The sequence below is a fragment of the Camelus bactrianus genome, chromosome 7 (genome assembly GCF_048773025.1).
Source record: "Camelus bactrianus isolate YW-2024 breed Bactrian camel chromosome 7, ASM4877302v1, whole genome shotgun sequence".
NCBI classification, from domain to species: Eukaryota; Metazoa; Chordata; class Mammalia; order Artiodactyla; family Camelidae; genus Camelus; species Camelus bactrianus.
In genome coordinates, this window is record NC_133545.1 from 70,571,007 (window position 1) to 70,590,774 (window position 19,768).

The window sequence follows — 19,768 nt, forward strand, 5'->3', positions numbered from 1 at the left end:
AACACTGCCATCCAACAGCACTATACGGCTGCGCGTCGCACGCCACGGCACTGAGACCGCACTGTCAGACACACCACCACAGCACCTACACGTGCCAGGGCATCCGCATGAATGGAACACCTAACAACACACGTAACCGAGGACGTGAAAGACCTACGCACGGACACCTGCCATCACTGCAACACATCGAGGACAACACACATCCGTGGAAAGTGACTCAGTGCTCACAGATTAAAACACTTACACTGCTAAAATGTCCACACCACCGACTGCGATCCACCGTTTCAGCGACTTCCGCATCAACAGTGCCAGGGCCCGTTCCACACAGTTACAGTCATCCTGCACTACGAGTGACACCGCAACCGACGGCCACAGCCACGGCACACTTCAGCCAACCCAGAGCGGAACACACCGCACGCCCTGATGTGACATTACATTACATACCTATGCTCCTCAAAGTACAACGGCAGTGGCATGAAACCGACAGAGACATCAATGGAACACAATACAGGGAGTCCACACGCTCCCCTGGCGTACATGGTACATTACCTTATGACAAAAGAGCCATGGGAAAAGGCCAGTCTTCTCCGTAAGTGGCACTACGAAACCAGAACAGCCATAGGCCTCAGGATGACGCTAAACGCTATCTCACTCCACACACCAAACACAACGAACCATTCACGGCTGACTTGAACATAAGACCTGAAACCAAACCATACACCTCAGCACATACATAGGGAGATTCCTCCTTGGTACTGGTCCTGAGAATGACTTTTCACATTTCTCACCATAAAAAGCAATAGCAACAAAACCACAAGTAAAACCTTCGGACCACCTCCAACTTAACGCTTCTGCACAGCTACGGAAACCAACCAATTGACTAGGCAGCCTACAGACTAACATGAAACCTTCCCTGCTCACGCATCTCAGACAGGGCCCGTATCCAACATACATACAGAACTGACACTCCTCAGTATCCAACACACACTCCATCTGACTTCACCACGAGCAGAGGATCTCCAAAGACATTTGTACAAACATCACATACACACGGCCAACGCACACATGCCACGATACTCAACTACTCATCAGAGACACACAAATCAAATCCACAGTAGATGATCACCTCACACCTTTCATTACGCGTAAAATCAGTAAGACAACACACACCAAATGCTGGCAAACACGTGGCGACAACGGACTCCTGACACATGGCTACTGCAACTGTAACCTCGTACAGCCACTATGAAAACCCATACTGCAGTTCAGTTCCTCCAGGCACTTACTTACCACTGCAATGGCCATGTGATCCGGCAACTCCACTTTTGCAGTGCTACGCAGAGGAAACGAACACAGGCTATCAGATGCGTTTCTGCACCCCCGTGTTGCTCCCATCAACCAGTACTCAACCACATCCAGGACACGGACACAACCTACATGGCCACTGACGGCTCACCGAACACAGACGCTGCACTATACATCTACACCGGCAACTGTGGCCATGAACAGGAAGGACCTCCGGCCACCTCTGACAACACGGATGGACCTTGACGGCAATACTCTAAGTCAAATAACTCGCACAGACACAGACAAATACTGCCGGCATCGGTTACACTGGGAATCCTAAACAAAAAACACCCCACACTCAAAGACAGATGAACTGGATGCCAGGGGCCGGGAGGCACAGGGGAAGGCTGCTGCCAGGATGCACATTCACAGCTACAGGACTGAGGTCAGAGGGTCCCCTACAGCGTGGGGACTGCACCTGATGGCACTGTGACACTGCACTTCACTAGCACAGCAGACTTCACGCACTGCCCCCAACGGACACGTACATACGTGCGCTTTGCCACGTGTGACTTAGCTTGCTGGGAGACTCCTTTCACGCTCTGTAACTTTCTCGAATCACCACCACGCACCCTTCCCCTGTCTTACCATTTCATTACTCACTGACCGTTCAGGCAACCTAACATAAAACACTCCAGTTCTCACATTCAAAAGACTACCACTCTCACTTACTAACTAACAAAGAAATGAAATTAAAAGCTACAAGGCTGGATCCCCCAGAGACAGAGCAGACAACAAGAAGAAACTAAGAGAGAAAAAACTCTCCCACGTACACGACACCAGCAGAGACCCCGAGGATGAAACGCAGGCAACCTTGAGGGGAACCCAGAACCCAGAACGAGTGTCAGACACAGACACTGAGAAAGCATTGCACAGAGAGACTATTCCACGTTGTCCTGAAAACTCATGTAGCAAGAGGACTACGAATTGACCTTCATTTGGATTCTCTTCCGATTTTATGAAAACACCTCTGAACATGGACATTTCCCTTAATACATTCCTGTCCCTCAGACTTGTCTTCAAGCGAGTACTGCTGCCTTAGAATTCACCTCACAACACATATTTCGTCTGCTTGCTGGCAGGCATGGCATTCAACCCACTGCACAGAGAACAGCCACTCTTTCCTAAGATTCTGCAGTCTTGATACAATTATTCTGACTTGAAACTTTACTCCTCCATCCACTTACATAACCAACTTTCCCCACTGGAGGACGACTCTTACACGACTACATTCTAATTGCTAGGAAACCAATTAGATCCTAGGGCTCTCCACTTAAATGCATGACATTCACAGGAATCTACAGATGTAAAAAATGTTACAAAAGACAGGACCCAGGAATAAAAGGTAACGAACACGGTTCTCTGACCAGGGCACCTGACGCTCCACCACTAGACAGTGGGGGAGCTGATGAACTTACTTGCAGTGTCCATTTCATGGTTCTCCATACACAGCAAACCTTTCTGGCTAGCTTCACTCTTAATTCCACACTTCTGTTTCCAGTGTGTCCTTTCGTTTGTGATTCAGCTACATTCATCACTTCATCTCAGTTCCACGTGAGGTTCAGCCGCTACATGTGGAGCAGCCTACGCTCACCTGTGACGCTGGATGGAAGGGCTGTGCCAAAGACCACTTCATTTCTCAACCTGCTTTCCTTTACCATCCCCAAACTTTGCCTTCTTCCCCATACGTGCTCAAATTAACACATTCTTCCGAATTACTGAACACACTGTTAACCTCCGTTCTCACTTCTTTCCTAAAAAACCTGTCAGACTATCTGATACTATGACCGTTGCGGTTTCCCATGTCACACTTCCGTGTATCCCTCCACACAGCCTGCATCATGAAAGTACCTTCCTTCACAGTCTTCGGAATCGACAACCACAGTTAATAAAGCCCTCCTTACCTGGTCCTAGCGAAAGCACTTGATCCCACATTGCTGCACACTAAAACCCACAACAGGGCAATCTACTGGGATCGCACTTAAACCCTTTTCCTACGGTGAGTTCCCACGTGGACTACACCGGGGGAGTTCTGAAAGACATCCTAACAACTCTATTTGAGCGTTTTCCTTTCTGCATCTCTTGCCCACAGGAGGACTATACCGACTGCGGTGGCGTTTCTGGATTAACTCCCTCCCTGTGGTCCATCTTCGGGGTCCAGTGTGTACTACTTTGGCTTTTATCTGGCAACACACACTGCCAGCTATGACCTTGTAAAACCAGATCTACATATTAAACTCCGGACCCTGCCCAACCGTGAGCCCTCGGTTGCATTGAAATACGGTCGACTGAGGAACCAGCAGAACACTCGCTGGGCCCCTCCCACGGCATCCATCTACGACGCTGACGCAGACGGCGCCCACTGGCCGGCCGTCGGGGTGTCGACCCTGGACCTCGAGTCGGCGCCGCGTCACCCATGAACACCATCACGGCAGAACTCTCCACCTGCGCTACTGGACACTGGGAGGCTTTGTTGTTGCGTGGCTGGTGACTCTATGTACAAGGGCTCCCCAAACAGCTGTGTATGACTCACACAAACTGTATTGACTTTGCCCTGACATTTTGACCAACCGCAGTTCCTTTCCTTTTCCCAAAAAAATCTAAGTGAAAAAAACCTTACTTGCACCCTCACTTATTCTTCAGTTAAACATGCTTCCCTGCTTTGACTAGCTACTACTGAAAACAAAAGACACAGACACTGAGAGAACTGACATGCACGTAAACTATCAAAGGACACATGGCTACTATTCTACAAAAAAATTCCCGTAAATAAAATGCCTTACAAAGAATGGCTTCTCTGCCAAAAATGGAACACGAATGCTGACCAAGTGAATTTGCAGGGGTAGTGACTTGGTTGCTTGAAAACACTTACTACGAAATTATTACAAACAGGTGCTTGAGGGTAACATTTCAACCTGCGACACAGCTCCCCTTAAATGTACGCCCTTACTCACGCCTTCCATCTAACGTTCTTTCCGTTCACAGGACGGATCGTTCTGCAGTGCTGGCCTGACATTCGACAACGCTCCAGAAAAAGCTCGTGGCGGGGACGGGAAACCTTTTCTCTTGCAATACATGACCCTGGCTAACCAAGGGGACTTTGCATGACGCTGCTGCCGCTTCACCTTTCGGTTTGTGTCCCTCTTACTGTAGACTGTAGTCCGTGGAAAGGTTCCCTGAGTGACATGATTCCTATGTAAGACCCTGACCCTTGCAGTGTAACGCACTGAAGTCATCTTCTACATCTGTCGTTAAACTACTCTGAATATACTGTGCGATGTGAATGACTGGATTCGCTGAATGATGACATGCTAATTCATGGACTTCATACAGACTCCTGCTTTTGCCTGAGAGACCTATGTACAGATATTTTAAGTACATACTCAGATTTGACACATTTATTTTTGGAAGACTACATATATGTTCTCAAAGAAGATTCATCCTAGGCTTCCTCTTCGTTCGCTGGAACCGCGGCGTATACAATCCACCTTTCCCCGCTGCTACTGCTGCTTTTGTCCCTCCATTCTCAACGGTATCACCACTTGACCAACACTTCCATCCAGCTTGATAACGGTTTAAAATTACTCTGAACAAATAGGAAACCTTGACTCTCTCCGTATGCACACGAATACTTGATTCTGCTTCATCTGAATTGTTTTCATGCAGCCTCCTTACCACCAACGCTTACCGTACTAAACTTAATATTTCATTACACAGTCATATGCGACCAGACTAGATTCATGCTTTCAAACATTATTTTCACGACTAACGCGTATTTGAACACACGGTAAAAAACACTGACTCTGTAACTCTTAGCCACAGGGACTAGCTCTGCGGAAGGCTGGAAGCATGCAGGCTTTCTGACCGGTAGGATGCATTTGTTCTTCTTTTCACCCATGCCAACTATTGGTGTGTGTGTACGCTGCAAGTTCCCTTACTTGATATTTTTACCCAAAACTCTTTTTTTCCCATGATCCAGCACACCTTAGTCCACTTCCTGTATCAAAGATATAATCCATTCTTCACCATAGGTTAAAAGACGCGTTCCTTTTGTTTTTCCCTTCGCATGTATTTGTAATTCCCTCCACCACCAATATACCCTGGGCACCGTTCGTGTACATTTCCTTATGTAAAATAACTTTTCCATATGCACAAGGTGCTGGATTCAATCCCCAGGACTTTCATTAAAATAAAAACATAAATAAACATAAACCTACTTGCCGCTCCCCTCAAAAAACAAATTAACTAACTTTCCCTTTACAAATGAGCGGATAGGGAAATAGAGTCACCTTGCCAACTATCACACAGAGACTTGCCATCCGTGACCATTTGTAACATATTGCTGTGATCTTGCAGTCCCATTTGTACCTGGTATGGACATCTTAGAAAACAGCACAGTGATTTCCAAAAGTATGGAACTCCTCACTCTACTAACAACACGTTTACATCTAATACTTATGGTTACCTTTTCCAAGACTATTTCACATCACGAAACTGCAGGGAAGGGGATATCACAATATCTAACTATGGGAGTTTCTGTATATACATGACACACATCCAAACAACTGCATTCCTTCCAGCGTACAACAGACTACCTTACAATCACCTTTAACATCTACTGCATCTATTCTCATGGCTACTGTCAGTGACCTACTACATTTTCATCACCTGCACTGTTGCTGTCTTCATCACAGTGAAACTTGGCATCTCCTCGCAGGGCCCTATTTGAATCCCTTCACCGTCAAAAGGTATTTACATGCCCGAGTCTTGCCGGGACCTTTTGTCTTCTGTTATAAAATAAATTTATATTATGACAATGACCTCCCTGGCACCAAATGAACTATGACCATGCTCTCAGACTGAAACTTCCTCTCATGCCTACTACTCGGCTTCATGCTCTCCTCACAGTTTTCTGAAACGTAGTTCCCATAGAACTGTTCAATTTGCATTACGATTCTTCTGTGAGCTCCAATTGTTGACAAGACCTTACACTACAGCCTGTTATAAATATTGGTTTTCAAAGACTCAACATGACACGAGATCAAACAAAAAACCTTTCACACTTCTTTCACTTTTGTCCTCCACTCACACAGCTTACTGCACTTTGTCACCAAAACAAAATCCACGTGAGTCTTGCATTGCTGTCGAGTCACAGGAATGAACGTTGCATTACCGCTTTCTTTACACTTCCTTCCTTTCAACAACCAGCATTACTGCCAAACGCCAATCGTGCTCCACATTTGTACCAGGTTTTTAACATGGCATGACATACCAGGTTTGACTGTAGAGACTTTCAGGTCCTGGGCCTATAAGATTTCAGTAAGACCCTTTCTCATGTTTCTAATGCTTGAGGCGTTATTGCCTACCTTGGAACAAACGAAAACAGTGTTGCTGCCATTTGTAAGTTTTCCTACACTATTCTGTTTCTTAACTTTAAAACTGGCCTTACTGGGTTCAAACAGCCAGTCTCCCTTTTAAGTGACCTTTGCAACCCAAGTGTTACTTGCGTATTTGATGCTCTCCTGTATTCTGCATCTCCTTTACATCTTTCTCTCCCCCAAAGCTGACATTCTGTGTCTTATTTTACAACTCTAACCTACTCCACAAATCGTATCAGTTGACATGACAGTGTCTCACGGTACAGAGGTGGACCTAGTGAAACAGAACGCTTCTTCTGACTACTTTCCTACAGTGTAGAAGAGAATGACTATTTCACTGGCCCACCCTTTCTCATATTTTACGATGATCTCACACTTGTCCTGTTTCCCCACAGCAGATTGTTCTCATTGCTAATACCCCATGTACGTTTCTGGACAGAGCAGATCACTGAAGCAGAAATCTGAGGTTGCTAGATGTCTTGAAAAAATCCCAGATTTTCACACTCTAACACAACCCTAACCAACAGTTTCCTCTACTTTCCTTACTTACAGTTCACCAAATTACTGACACTCCACTGAGACTAATCAGATACTGTCCTGCACAGATGCCAGTCCAGTTTACAGTGTGACCTGACAAAGGTGTCTTCTTTCCTGTGCTCTGTGACTGCTCCGTCCCGCCATTAGGGTACTTCTATGGAAATGCTCAATATGCATCCACGCAAAAGGCCGAGTGGCCCTGTGAACAAAAGCTCTTCTCTCCCCTTTATTATGTTCCCTTGACGCTTTTGTGTACATTAAATAGCCTGATACAAACATTTTGTAAAAATTTGTATAATACTGTTATAAAAATATTTATAATCCCAGAAAATGTTGTGTTACATCTTGCGCAAAAACAGTATATTCAGAATAAAAGTTTATCATTTAAAGTCACCAGACTGCACTATGTACTTACTTAAAATCCGGTTATAAGACGCAGCAGCGGTCTCTATCATACCCACTATTTACTTCTTTACTTAACAAAGCAGGCCTTGCTCGGGAGAGAATTCTACATTATGGAGATGCAGTTTGGGATTACAAAAGTGCTTACACAACGAAAACCTCAACCCACAAACACATGTCACTGCAACTTCTTTGCGTAACTCTGACCCTCCTCGCGTGGGCTTCTGTCACCCAGGCAATGAGGACCTCATTCAACCACACTTCTGATGGCTGTTACAAAACTCTTCCCTACACAAACAGTAACACTTTCATGTTTTCTGACCACCTGGGGAACCTACTTTGAAAGACAGCACCTAGAACACATGAAAGCTGCAAACCTTTCACACATCTCATGTTTAAATCTCTCTCCCAGCGTCTTCATAGCAAACACAAGCTTCAACAACGAGGTACAGCATTAACAGTTACAAAAACACCTTGCTCTGACCCTCTGACCTTGACACCACCTTACCGCGGGCCTTCCTACACTCACCTAATAAGTACTGAGTCCCACGTCTCGAATCCAATATGATGCAGGCCTGCTTTTCCTTCTGAGGACGCCCATAAGACAGGAAACACCTCCACACGGGAGGGCTGCGTTACGTACGCAGCACTGCCGGTGCTTACTGACGGTGGGACCCCTACTTGCTGACCAAGGCAGGCTAACAAGACAATCCTACTTTACAGGGTAAGGCGGATAACATTGCCTTTTTGAAGATCTGGCTTCACTCTGTACCTATTTATCTCCTTAATCGATCCTGCTACTCCCCCGAGATGCTCACTTCCTCTATCAATCATCTTAATCCCATCCCCACCTCTTCCCTTCGAACCTTGCCTGATCATTTCTCCTTCCTCAAACATACTCAGTCTGCCCTCTCTGCAAGCTTCCTTCCCTCTGCCTGCAAACAAACTCAGAACACCTCTACTTAACAGAATACTCACATACGCAACGCTGCCCATTCGCCCCTATACTGCTAAGAGTTATAATCCTTCATTTACAATATTTTTTTCTCCTACCTCAGACACCGACTGGCAGTGTCTTCTCGCAATCTGCTCCACAAGGCCTCAGATTTTCTGATCTGAACGGCACATTATCTCTGACCTCCATTTTCGCACGACCGCTGAACCTTCCTAGTAACTGGTGTGACTCCGTAGCACATTTAACCTCTTGGGCCTTTTGTGATTCTCAAATTCCTCCTATCTCACAGCGGAGTTATTCACAAAGCTCCGACACAATTTTCCATACATTGATATATAACCAACAATGCTACTTATTTTAATACCCTTTACGTGGCCTCCATTTTTTACATACACGCATTTCCGACACACACTGATATCTCTGCCACAAATGGAAATCCTATATAATTTGCTGTCTGACCCAGTCCTATCACAGGGTCATATCTACTATAACAATGAAACACAAAATCAGTCACCATATACCAGACTCACCTGTGCCAGCTTCAACCTAGTATTTACATATTGCGTCCCACACATCACAATGCATATTCAACACAAGTTACTAGAATGACACATAGGGCATTTTTTCCATTTCTGCTGTGAATACTTGAAACCATAAACCTGCACTCAACCATCTGCCTACACACTGTAATTAATACATTAAAAATATACATCAAAAGGCATATTCATGAAAATTTTTCCCACACTTTGAGTTTTCTCAGGTGCTTGCTTTCTCTTCTAAAACGCTTCACCCTAATCGCACCAGGTTCTGAGACTCAGGACCACGCCACCACGTCCTCAGCACTGACCGCAGATCACCCTCATGCACATCAGAACACTGCACCATGCCTCGGCTGCACCCACATCCCCACCTCCCCACACTGAGAGGGACCGTTCTTCACACACACTCGCTTCTCCTGAACGGCGCACCAAACACACGACCTTTCCTTTGTCACACTGTGCGGCACTTGACGATACTTACTGTAAATAGTGAAATTCTTAATAACCTACTCTTAGCTGCCATGACCCTCCTTTTTTACTTTCAAAATTATACTCATCTCTAAAATCCCTAAATCTGATACCTATACACCTAGTACTTCGGAAAGGCAATAAAGCCAAGAAATACATGCAGTCTGCTGTTTACACTTGGATTTACCACGTATCACCTTCAGAACCATAGGCAAATTCCATAATGCTTCCCACCCTCAGTTTCCTCGTTCATAACACAGAATAACAGTAACTACACTGCTGGACTGCCACGATAACCAACTGATATCCTCAATGCACAGCACATAGCACAACAATACTTAGGAATCACTCTGACCAAGGAGCCGTAATACTAACACTTGGAAAACTACAAAACATTAACGAAAGGACAGATGACTCACAGACATGGAAAGATCCCCCATGCTTTTGGGCTCTTGGTTTGGAACACTCCGTATCCTTCAAATGCCCATACTGCCCAAGACAACCGACAGACTTCCTGCAATCCCTCTCAAATTACCCAGGACATTTTTCACAGACCTACAACACACAATCCGAAAATTTATAAGCAATCACAAAAGACTCACAATTGCCAAAGCAACTCTGAGGCAACAGAATAAAGCTGCAGGCGTCACCCTCCCAGACTTGTGACACTCCTATAAAGAGTAGTATCACAACAGTGTGCGGTTGGCACAAAACAGCCATAGGCATCAACGGAAAAGAATACAGAGCCCAGAAATAGACCCACACGCCTATAGGCAATTCATCTTCAACAGCCGACACAAAACTACACAATGCAGCAAACAGTCTCTTCAAAAACTGCTGTGGGTAAAGCCAGACAGCCACATGTCCATCAGGGCAGTCAGGACCCTCCCTCACGGCACACACACAAATACACTCAAACTGCCCTGAAGACTCAAACACAACACATGACACCGCAAAACTCCTAGAGGAGACCCGACGCAAAATATTCTCTGACATACATTGTAGCAGTGCTTCTCTAGACAAGTTTCCCAAAGCAAAAGACATAAAAGCAAACATACACAATTTGCACCTAAAACACGTTACAGATTTTTATACAGCAAATACAACCATACACAAAATGAAAACACAGCTTACCGAACTGGAGAAAATACTTGTAAACCATGTGACCTCCAATAGCTTACTATCCACCATATATGAACAGCTTATACAGCTCAGTACCAAACTCACAAACTATCCACTCTAGCACATGGGCACCAGCCATACACAGGATATTTCTCCAGAGACATCACTCACATGGCTAACAGGCACATGAAAGGCTGCCCAACATCACTAATGATTACAGAAATGAAAATCAAGCCCACCATGAACTACCACATAGCACCTGCCAGAACGGCCATCATCAAAAAGACCACAAATAATAAGTGCTGGTGAGACTGTGAAAAAACAGAACCCTAACGCGCTCCTTATGGGAAACTACATATCTGCAGTACTGAGGTGAACAGCAGGGAGTGGCCTCAAACGACCTAAAAACAGAACTACCATATGATCCGGCAATCCCACTCCTGAGTATTTATCCACAAAACAGGAAACCATTCATTCAACAACACACATGTACCCCACTCTTCATAAGCAGCACATTTTACAATACTCAACATATGCAAAAAAAAACCCAACTGCCTATCAAACAGCTGACTGGATTAAGATATACACAACCACAATGGAACATTAGTCAGAAACAATAATGAAATACTGCCCTTGCAGCAATCTGGATGAAACTAGACATTATTATCCTCAGCAACATAAAACAGACACAGACAGACAAATACTATATGATATCACTCATTGTGGAATCTAAGAAAAAACACAAACGACAGTATGTACAACACAGATACAGACTCACAGATAAGAGAAACTTGCGGTTGTGAAAGCACAGACTGGAAACGGGAGGAACTACTTACGACTATGAGATTCACAGACACAAATCTATATACAATAGATAAGCAACAAGAATATACTGTATAGCCTGGGAATTACACACAGGCTCTTCTAACATACAATGGAGTGTAATTTGCAATAACGTCTGGCTCATCACACTGCACATCTAAAGCTACCACACCACTGTAAATCAACTATACTTCACTTAAAAAAACCCTACAGATACAGGAAGAGTAGAATGGTGACATGGATTATGGCCTCACAACTTCACAGAACATTCTGCACTCATTAAATGGATAATTATGCACATTACGTAGCAACAGGAAAATGTTTCCACTACAATTTTAACTTAAAAAGGATGCAAACTTTACTGTGTACTTCCTAACGTATAAAAATCATAGGGCACTAAATAAGATTATAAGAGACTGTGGAAAAGTGACCTCTACAATTACTGCAAATTTGTAGAATTTAAAGCCACGTTTCACTCATTTCGTTACCTACATCAAATGTTTACCAAATACCTTCACAGTATTACCGCTGATGTAATAGATGCCACCTTACAATCACAAGGGCCCTGGACAACCATGTGCACCCACTCAATAAATCCGATGGTGACTGAAACCTCAACATCTATGTGCCCTACTCCGACCAAATGTTATTCTGTCCAATTTTATAATACTCTGCTAAGCATTTTGGGGACTTCTGCATTACATCACTACTGTAAATGATGTCCTACATTTTACACACATGCAACTCTACACTTTTCTGTCCTCCGTATTCAGCCAGTGCTCCTTTCTAACACATTACAATACTATGGACATGTTAAATTAAAAACCATTAAAAACACAGGCACATTAGGCAAAGAATCCCATTTACCATCACATTCAAGACACTACTATACCTACGAGTAACTCTCACTACGGAGGTAACAGACCTCTATTTCACACACTATAAGGCAGTAACGAAAGAAACTAAAGATGACACACATGAAAACATATACCACGTTCCTGAATTCGAACACTGAGTATTTTAAAATTCCCATACTACCCAAGACTACCTGCCCATTCATTTCACTTCCTATCAAAATACTAACGCATCTTTAACACGACCATAACAAATACATCTACAATTTGTATGGAACCACAAAAGACCCTGAATAGCCAAAATAATTTTGAAAGCACAGAACAAAGCTGGACATACCACATTCCCTGATTACAAACTATATGCCACAGCCACAGGAATCACAACACTTTGGTCCACGCACAAAAATAAGCACACACATTAATGGAGCAAGGCAGAGAGGCCAGAAATGAACCTACCCTTCTCTGGACCATTAATCTAGGACAAAGAAGGCAATAACATACAATGGGGCCAAGATGGCCTCTTCAATACACAGGACTGGGGAACCTGGACAGCTACATGGAAAAGAGTCACAATGAACTACTCTCTCATACCATGCACAACAACAAATTCACAATGGATTGAAGACTTACCTCTAAGACCTGAAACCACAAACCTTATGAGAGCAAACACAGGCAACACACTTTCTGACATTAGTCTCCATAGTATTTTCCTACATCTGTCTTCTATCCCAAGCTCAATACAAGCAAACATACACAAATGAGACTATATCAACCCTAAAAGCTTTTCCAAAGTGAAATAAACTATCAACAAACTGAAAAGATCAGCTACTGACTCCGACAAGGTATTGGTAAATCATATGACTCATAAGGGGCTAATATCCAAAACATCCCAAAACTCATGCAACTCGGCACTTAAAAGACCTAGCACATTTTTCAACAACGGGCACAGGATCGGAATAGACATTCTTCCAAAGAAGCTATACAGATGGACATCAGGCAAATGAAAAGATTTTCGACATCACTGATCTCCACAATGATGCAACTCAAAACCACCATGAGACATCACCTCATACCTGCTACAATACCTACTGTCAAAAAGACACCAAACGACAACTGTCGGTGAGGACAGGGAGAACAGGGAACCTTCCTACTAGACAATTAGCGGGTATGTAAACTGGTGAAGTGGCTACGGAAAACACAATAGAGATTCCTCAAAAAATTAAAAATGGAAATACATGATTTAGCAATTCCACGCTTGGGTACATATCTGGAGATAATAAAACCACCACTTAGAAAACATATATGCACCCTTATGTTCCCTGCAGTATTGCTTACAATATCCCAGAAACAGAAGCAACATAAGTGCCCATCAAACAATGAATGGTGACACTGACGTGGTATACATGTGCAACGGAATCCCATTCGGCCACGACGATGAATGAAATCTTGCCATTTGCGACAACACGGACGGACCAAAAGGGTATTATGCTAAGTAAAATAAGTCAGACAGATAAAGACAAAGAGTGCACAATTTCACCGACATCTGTAATCTACAAACAACAAAACAAATGCACAAACATAAGATAACAGAAACCGACGCACAGACACAAAAAACAAAAAAATAGCTAAGAGGGGAGAAGGGGGTAGGGGGACAAAACAAATACGCAAATGAGATTACAAAGTACAAACTTCCAGTTGCACAACAACCGAGTGATGGGTATGCAATGTACAGCACTGGGGTGACAGTCAATGACTCTATGTTTGCATGATGACATATCATAACTAGACTTACTGTGGTGATCATTTAAAAATGAGTAGAAATCCTGAATCACTCGGTGGTGTATCAGGAACTAATACAGTGTGGAGGTCAATTATACTTCCAACACAAACTCCTAGAAAAAGACTCCAGATCTGTGGTTACCAGACAAGATGGGGGGCGTGCTGGGAATTGGAAGGCAATCAAAACGTACACACTTCCACTTTTAAAACAACCAAGTACTAAGGATGTAACGCGCACCATGACAAAATAATGAACACCGCTTTATGTTGCACACAAAGGATATTAAGAGAGCAAATCCTAATGACATGAATTCTGCAGATTTCAGTCAGCCTTCCTTACTGAACCAATAGACCCCTAACAGCAAGCAAACTGATCTAAAACTTACCCAGGATTCCAGATATGTGGTGCAACGATCACAAGGTACTGGAAATCAGGAGAAGCACTCAATTGGAGGAGACATAATGAGTCCATTTGTCAAGACTGAGTTTCCTGTGCCTACGGGATAAAAGGGTACAGAGTACTGTCGCATGTGAATCTCATGTCAGCAGGAAAATTCATGGGGAAAATACAGAAATAGGGATCAATCCGAAAACACATCTTCAACTCAAAGGCTTACATGTGCTAGGCCAAGAAAATAGACTGTGGGCAACAAACACGTATCTAGTCTATCGGTTCAGTTGACTCCTAAACTTCCTTTTGCACCAATCTCATTTATTCAAATTTCTCACACACAGCTTCTCCTATGCACACTTCCTTCCACTTCACCGGTAACAATCATCAGTGCATCCTCTGTAAGTCCACACTTGTTTTATAATTTTAAACCATTACACTGTTATGCATCTCCCCCCACCCGGACAGATCCTAAGCTTCCTCACAACAAGGGCCAGTTATCTCAGTAAAATAGCAGTAACATCAAAATTTTCATATTACATTTCTCCTGCAAATCTAGTAGCAATAGACCGGCGACACATGTAGGATTTATGAAAAGGGCTGATCTCAAACTACTTGGCATGTTTTCCCTTATACTTCTGTGTGTCTCAATGACAGAATACACTATCACACCGAAAAGGGAAAAAAGGATTCTGACTTCAGATTCAGATGTCTGACACCATACATACTTTGCCCCCCTTCTTTGTAAGATTCCTCTGAAATAAACGGAGAGAATTATACAGAAGACAAAAGCGTAACACCAAGAAGAACAGGAGCTGGGGAGTGAGCATCACTGACCAATAAGACAGATCAACTATTTTCCTGAAGAGACAGAGAAGCTTCGCCCCAGAATATGCCATAAGGAAAGGAGGCAGGAGCAAGCTCTCATAGAGAAGCTCTTACCTCAGTGAGGAGCGGCTCTAAAGTATAGAATTAGACAACAGCAGTGACATACAGTGAAGTATAAGTACAGAGTAGCTGTCCTCAGACATCCATCTCCCTTTTCCTAATCTTACACACACTATTTACATTCAATCCAAACTCACTCCCAAGCAAATTCGTTGCTGATGGCAAAGAATTAGCGATGCCCAAAGAACTATCAGACAAAGTGATATGTGTCTTTTTCGAGGCAGCATCATGTAATTGTTACCTTTCTAGAACTCTCTTCCATCACACATACCAGCAACACTTCTGACATAGTAGCTGCTTTATCAGCCTATATCCAGAGTGCAGAGATGTGGAACAAAGATTCCACACTCTACTGCTGTTAAAATCATTGTTTTTTGGCCTATCTTAGCAAAATCTAACCTGCTCCTATTTTGCCTATCTTCCCATCCAAGACCTGGAGGGGACAAGGGCACATTCAAGCCTGTCTGTATGGACATTTGTACCCCAGACTTCAGCCCTTATCATTCCAGTACTGGGAGATTCACAACAAATAAACAAACGATGAAGGAGAGGAGAAAACAGATTTGACGTGAAATCCAATCTGCAGTCTGAAACAGCTCACCAAATACCCATCACTGTACATTTCCACAGGCACACTTACACATACTTACATTACACTTCACAACTACAAAGACAGACACTGCCAAACCTTGCACAGGTACTTAACACATACCACTCAGAAGCCATGGAGACACTGTCACGCTCACCTGTGTGCTGCAGCTACTACGCACATAAACCTTCGAGTCAGGACCTGCGGTTCACTAACCAGGCCATCTGGGCAATGTATTCCCCTGGGCTTCAGTAACTTCAACTCTACACTGGAGATAATACTACTTTCTACCTTTCATGGTTGCTAAGACTGTACAGCACTTAGAACAGTCCTCCCTGGGTCTAACAGGCTGCTAGTACCTGCTGACTGTAATAACCCTCAGCCTCGCCGCAAGCACTCCCGCCTGCGGTACAGCCGCTGCGCTCGGTCTACAGCACGCTTCACACGGCTGCGCTTACCAACGGAACACAATTACTCTCCTCTCATAGTGTCCACAGTTCTTCCTAATTACAGTTTCTTCTTAGCTTGAGAATCCCGTTTTGTTTTCAGTAGTAAAAATAATTATCTGGCCACTTCAAGGTAACTACCGTACTTAAGAATTTCAACTGTAGGCTCCTGGGACTCTCCCCTTGCTTATCCTGTTGACACAGGGAATGAGTGGGAACAGACAGGCCCCGGGAGCGCTATGTCTGCTGCAAGGGCTGCTGTCTGTCCATGACAGCCGCCTACGTCTGCACTAGGATGTGGGCCACCGTCTCCACTGCGATACTCTGACCCCGATGGAACACTTTACAGTCTGCTCTTTCATAGGCAATGTACTCTTCCTGAGGTGGAGCTTAGCGGTTCTCCTCCTGTCAATCTGGCTTCCTCCCTGGTCCTTGCTGCCCATCATCTGCTGCTATGAACTCCACTGTCCCCCAGTACAGCTTACACTATCTCTCTATCCGCTCAGCCACAGCCTCTGCTTGCCCTATTTCACTGTACACCCTCAGCAGGCACTCGGGTTCCATAAACCGAACCCCATTTTGCATCACACTCAGAAATTCCCCAATCTTCTCTGTGCTGGTGACGCCAGGAATCTGTTTGCACTAGGTCACAACTATGCCTTTGCACCCCAGGCACACGCTAAAGGGTCTGTACATAACTGTGGGACTGCAGTGTGACGAAGCTACCTAGACACAGACATGAACTTCATTACAGTATCACACAGTTACGGGGATCTCTGGGACACACAGAATCGGCTTCAATTATTAAGTAACTCATTCAATTAGACTAACCTTCACTGTCGGTATTTCTGCGGCCAAGACACCTTTGTTTTAAACTCACCTTTTCCCAAACATCTCTATCCTGATGCTCAGTCACATGTGCTGGGTAATATTTCACTCTCCACAACTTACACAGCTACCATCATCACTGATTGGAAGAGATTAACAACTCAGTCCTTAATGCGATGTGACACTCAGGGAATGTGATGTAAAGCTCCATTTTGACCTTCAAAGTCTACAAATCTTTCTGAAATTCACATATAATGCCATCTGACTTCGGTTTCCTATGGTTACAACTTACGTAGTATAGTATTTTATGCTTTTTTCCCTTCTTGGTCCACGTGCATTTGATAATACAACACTGAAAACCACAACATTTGCTATTATTTGCTGGAGGCCAAATACACGACACCTCTGTAAATTTTCACTGATTACAGTATGAGATTATACACCGTGATCTGCCTGTCTTCTAAGGTACCTCCATTTGCACAAATGGGACGTTTAGGAATGATTTCACACCACAGTATCAATGACAATTTAAAACCCTTTAAAGAGAAAAAACGTAAGTCTTCTTACAAGAAACAACAGTACACAATGCTTCAAGTCACACATTTGTCATTTTATGTCCAGATTCTTTCAAGTATTAGACTGTGAAAAATACTTTGTACTTCTATTTCACACTGAAGTAGACTTGTGGGGACCTAGACGAAAGAGACAGCTATGTCTTTCAGAAACATTCAGACATCATATTTCCCCATCAACTGATCATGCCTTCCTATGACACCTAAGCTCAAGGACATGCGGAATGACATGCGATAGAGACTCTATGTACGTTCCATATTACATTACCACTGTCTAGCTTCAATAAAAACTTCATCCAGCTTCTGTACCATGTGGCACATGAGTCAGACTCACTTTAATTGACTGCAGCTGCTATTCACTATGCGGAATAATGAATCATGATCTTCTCAGCATTGTCTACAATGAGGTATGTGTACAAAGGGAAAAAATGTGTAAAAAAAAAATACTCACCACTCTGTACTTATTGAGTGCACTAGGCCCAAATGTGGGAGGAGAGGGACACTCTAGAACATGGCCAAGTAAATAATGCACTAAGTTAAAGGCACTCAGGCATAAAGCAAACAACAGACGTCTACAGGTCAGCACACCTGGTTTCTGGCAATGCCTTTGCTCCTAACTACCCTGTGACTACAGTGTAAATCACACTTGCTCCTTAAAGCCGAGGTAACATAAGGATAGAACAGTTTACTGACTTGGAAAGGCTGAGAGGTGAGCCAGGGTGACAGCAGAGCATCTCCCAGGGACAGAAATCAGAGAACACCAGCCACAGAAAATTCACAACCCCAGGATAATCTAAGGCCATAGTCACCCACCGGCATCCACGTAGTGGGAAGAACGTCACCCAGAAAAGGAGCAGGGGCAGACAGTATTTTACGGTCAGGTCCCCTCAGCAGTTCTTACACTCACCACACAGCTGCGGTGCTCAGCTTAGACTACTGAAATCAGATATCTAGCATTGCAAGCCACACATCTAAGGTTGAAACACAGACATGCATAAATTTTGCGCAGCTCCCCAGACAATTTTAATATGCAGTCAACATTGCGAACTACTGGGTAACACGGTTACTTTACACTTTTGATCTTGAGGTAGGAGATCACAAGCGGCTGGACTGCGGCTCAGCCCCCTCAGGGAAGCCAAGCTTCAGTAACAGGAATAAGGCACAAAGGGTGGGGACGGCTATCACTCCAGGATGACCCTGGGTGACCAGCGACACAAGCAGGACAGTAAAGCCCGTATCTACCCAGAAGCTCCTTTGAGGAGACGACCACACCTCACCCTCAGTACTAGAGAAAGTCCACAAAGTAGCAGCAGACAATGGCCACAGCAGCTTAACGACCTCAATCAGCATTAGAAACTGGTTAGCAGAAAGACAGCAAACCACACGATGCTAGGCAAAACAAGAGAAAACGCAAAACTAAGATGCACCTTTTGCTTTGCTGGCTTTATCAGAAAACTGAGGTTGACAAATCGTTTCTTGCAGTACTCAGTGTCCACATCAGTCATCTGCTCCACATCAGGACCGTCTCACAGGCATCACTCTCACAGACACATTTTCATTTCCTCTGTTCATCAGTATTTCAAAACATTCTAAAATAGACCTCTTTCACAAAAAACCTGCACAAAGGCTTAACAAAGTTCTTATGACACTTGAGTTCAACAGTCATTATGAATGCTACTACATATATAAGACAAAATAAATGAGTTACAACATTGGAAATAAGAAGGTAAGATTATCATCATTTGTGGATGACATGGTACTAGCGGCACTCCAGAGAATCTCACAAACACT

The 19,768-nt window shown here is 43.9% G+C and overlaps 1 protein-coding gene across 10 annotated transcripts in view; it reads left to right on the forward strand.

The window, feature by feature from the left end:
• Nucleotides 1-7,655, forward strand: part of CACNA2D1 (calcium voltage-gated channel auxiliary subunit alpha2delta 1) — a 425,155-nt gene extending 417,500 nt beyond the window's left edge. For 9 of the 10 annotated variants that reach the window (XM_045510452.2, XM_045510446.2, XM_045510447.2 and 6 more), the window contains one exon: nt 3,440-7,655. In XM_045510452.2, the coding sequence (XP_045366408.2) occupies nt 3,440-3,476 (37 nt within the window). In that variant the 3' untranslated portion in view covers nt 3,477-7,655. Of the gene's footprint in view, nt 1-3,180; nt 3,347-3,439 lie in introns of all 10 variants that reach the window. The other variant, XR_012508251.1, reaches the window with a different exon arrangement.
• The last annotated feature ends 12,113 nt before the right edge of the window (nt 7,656-19,768 follow it).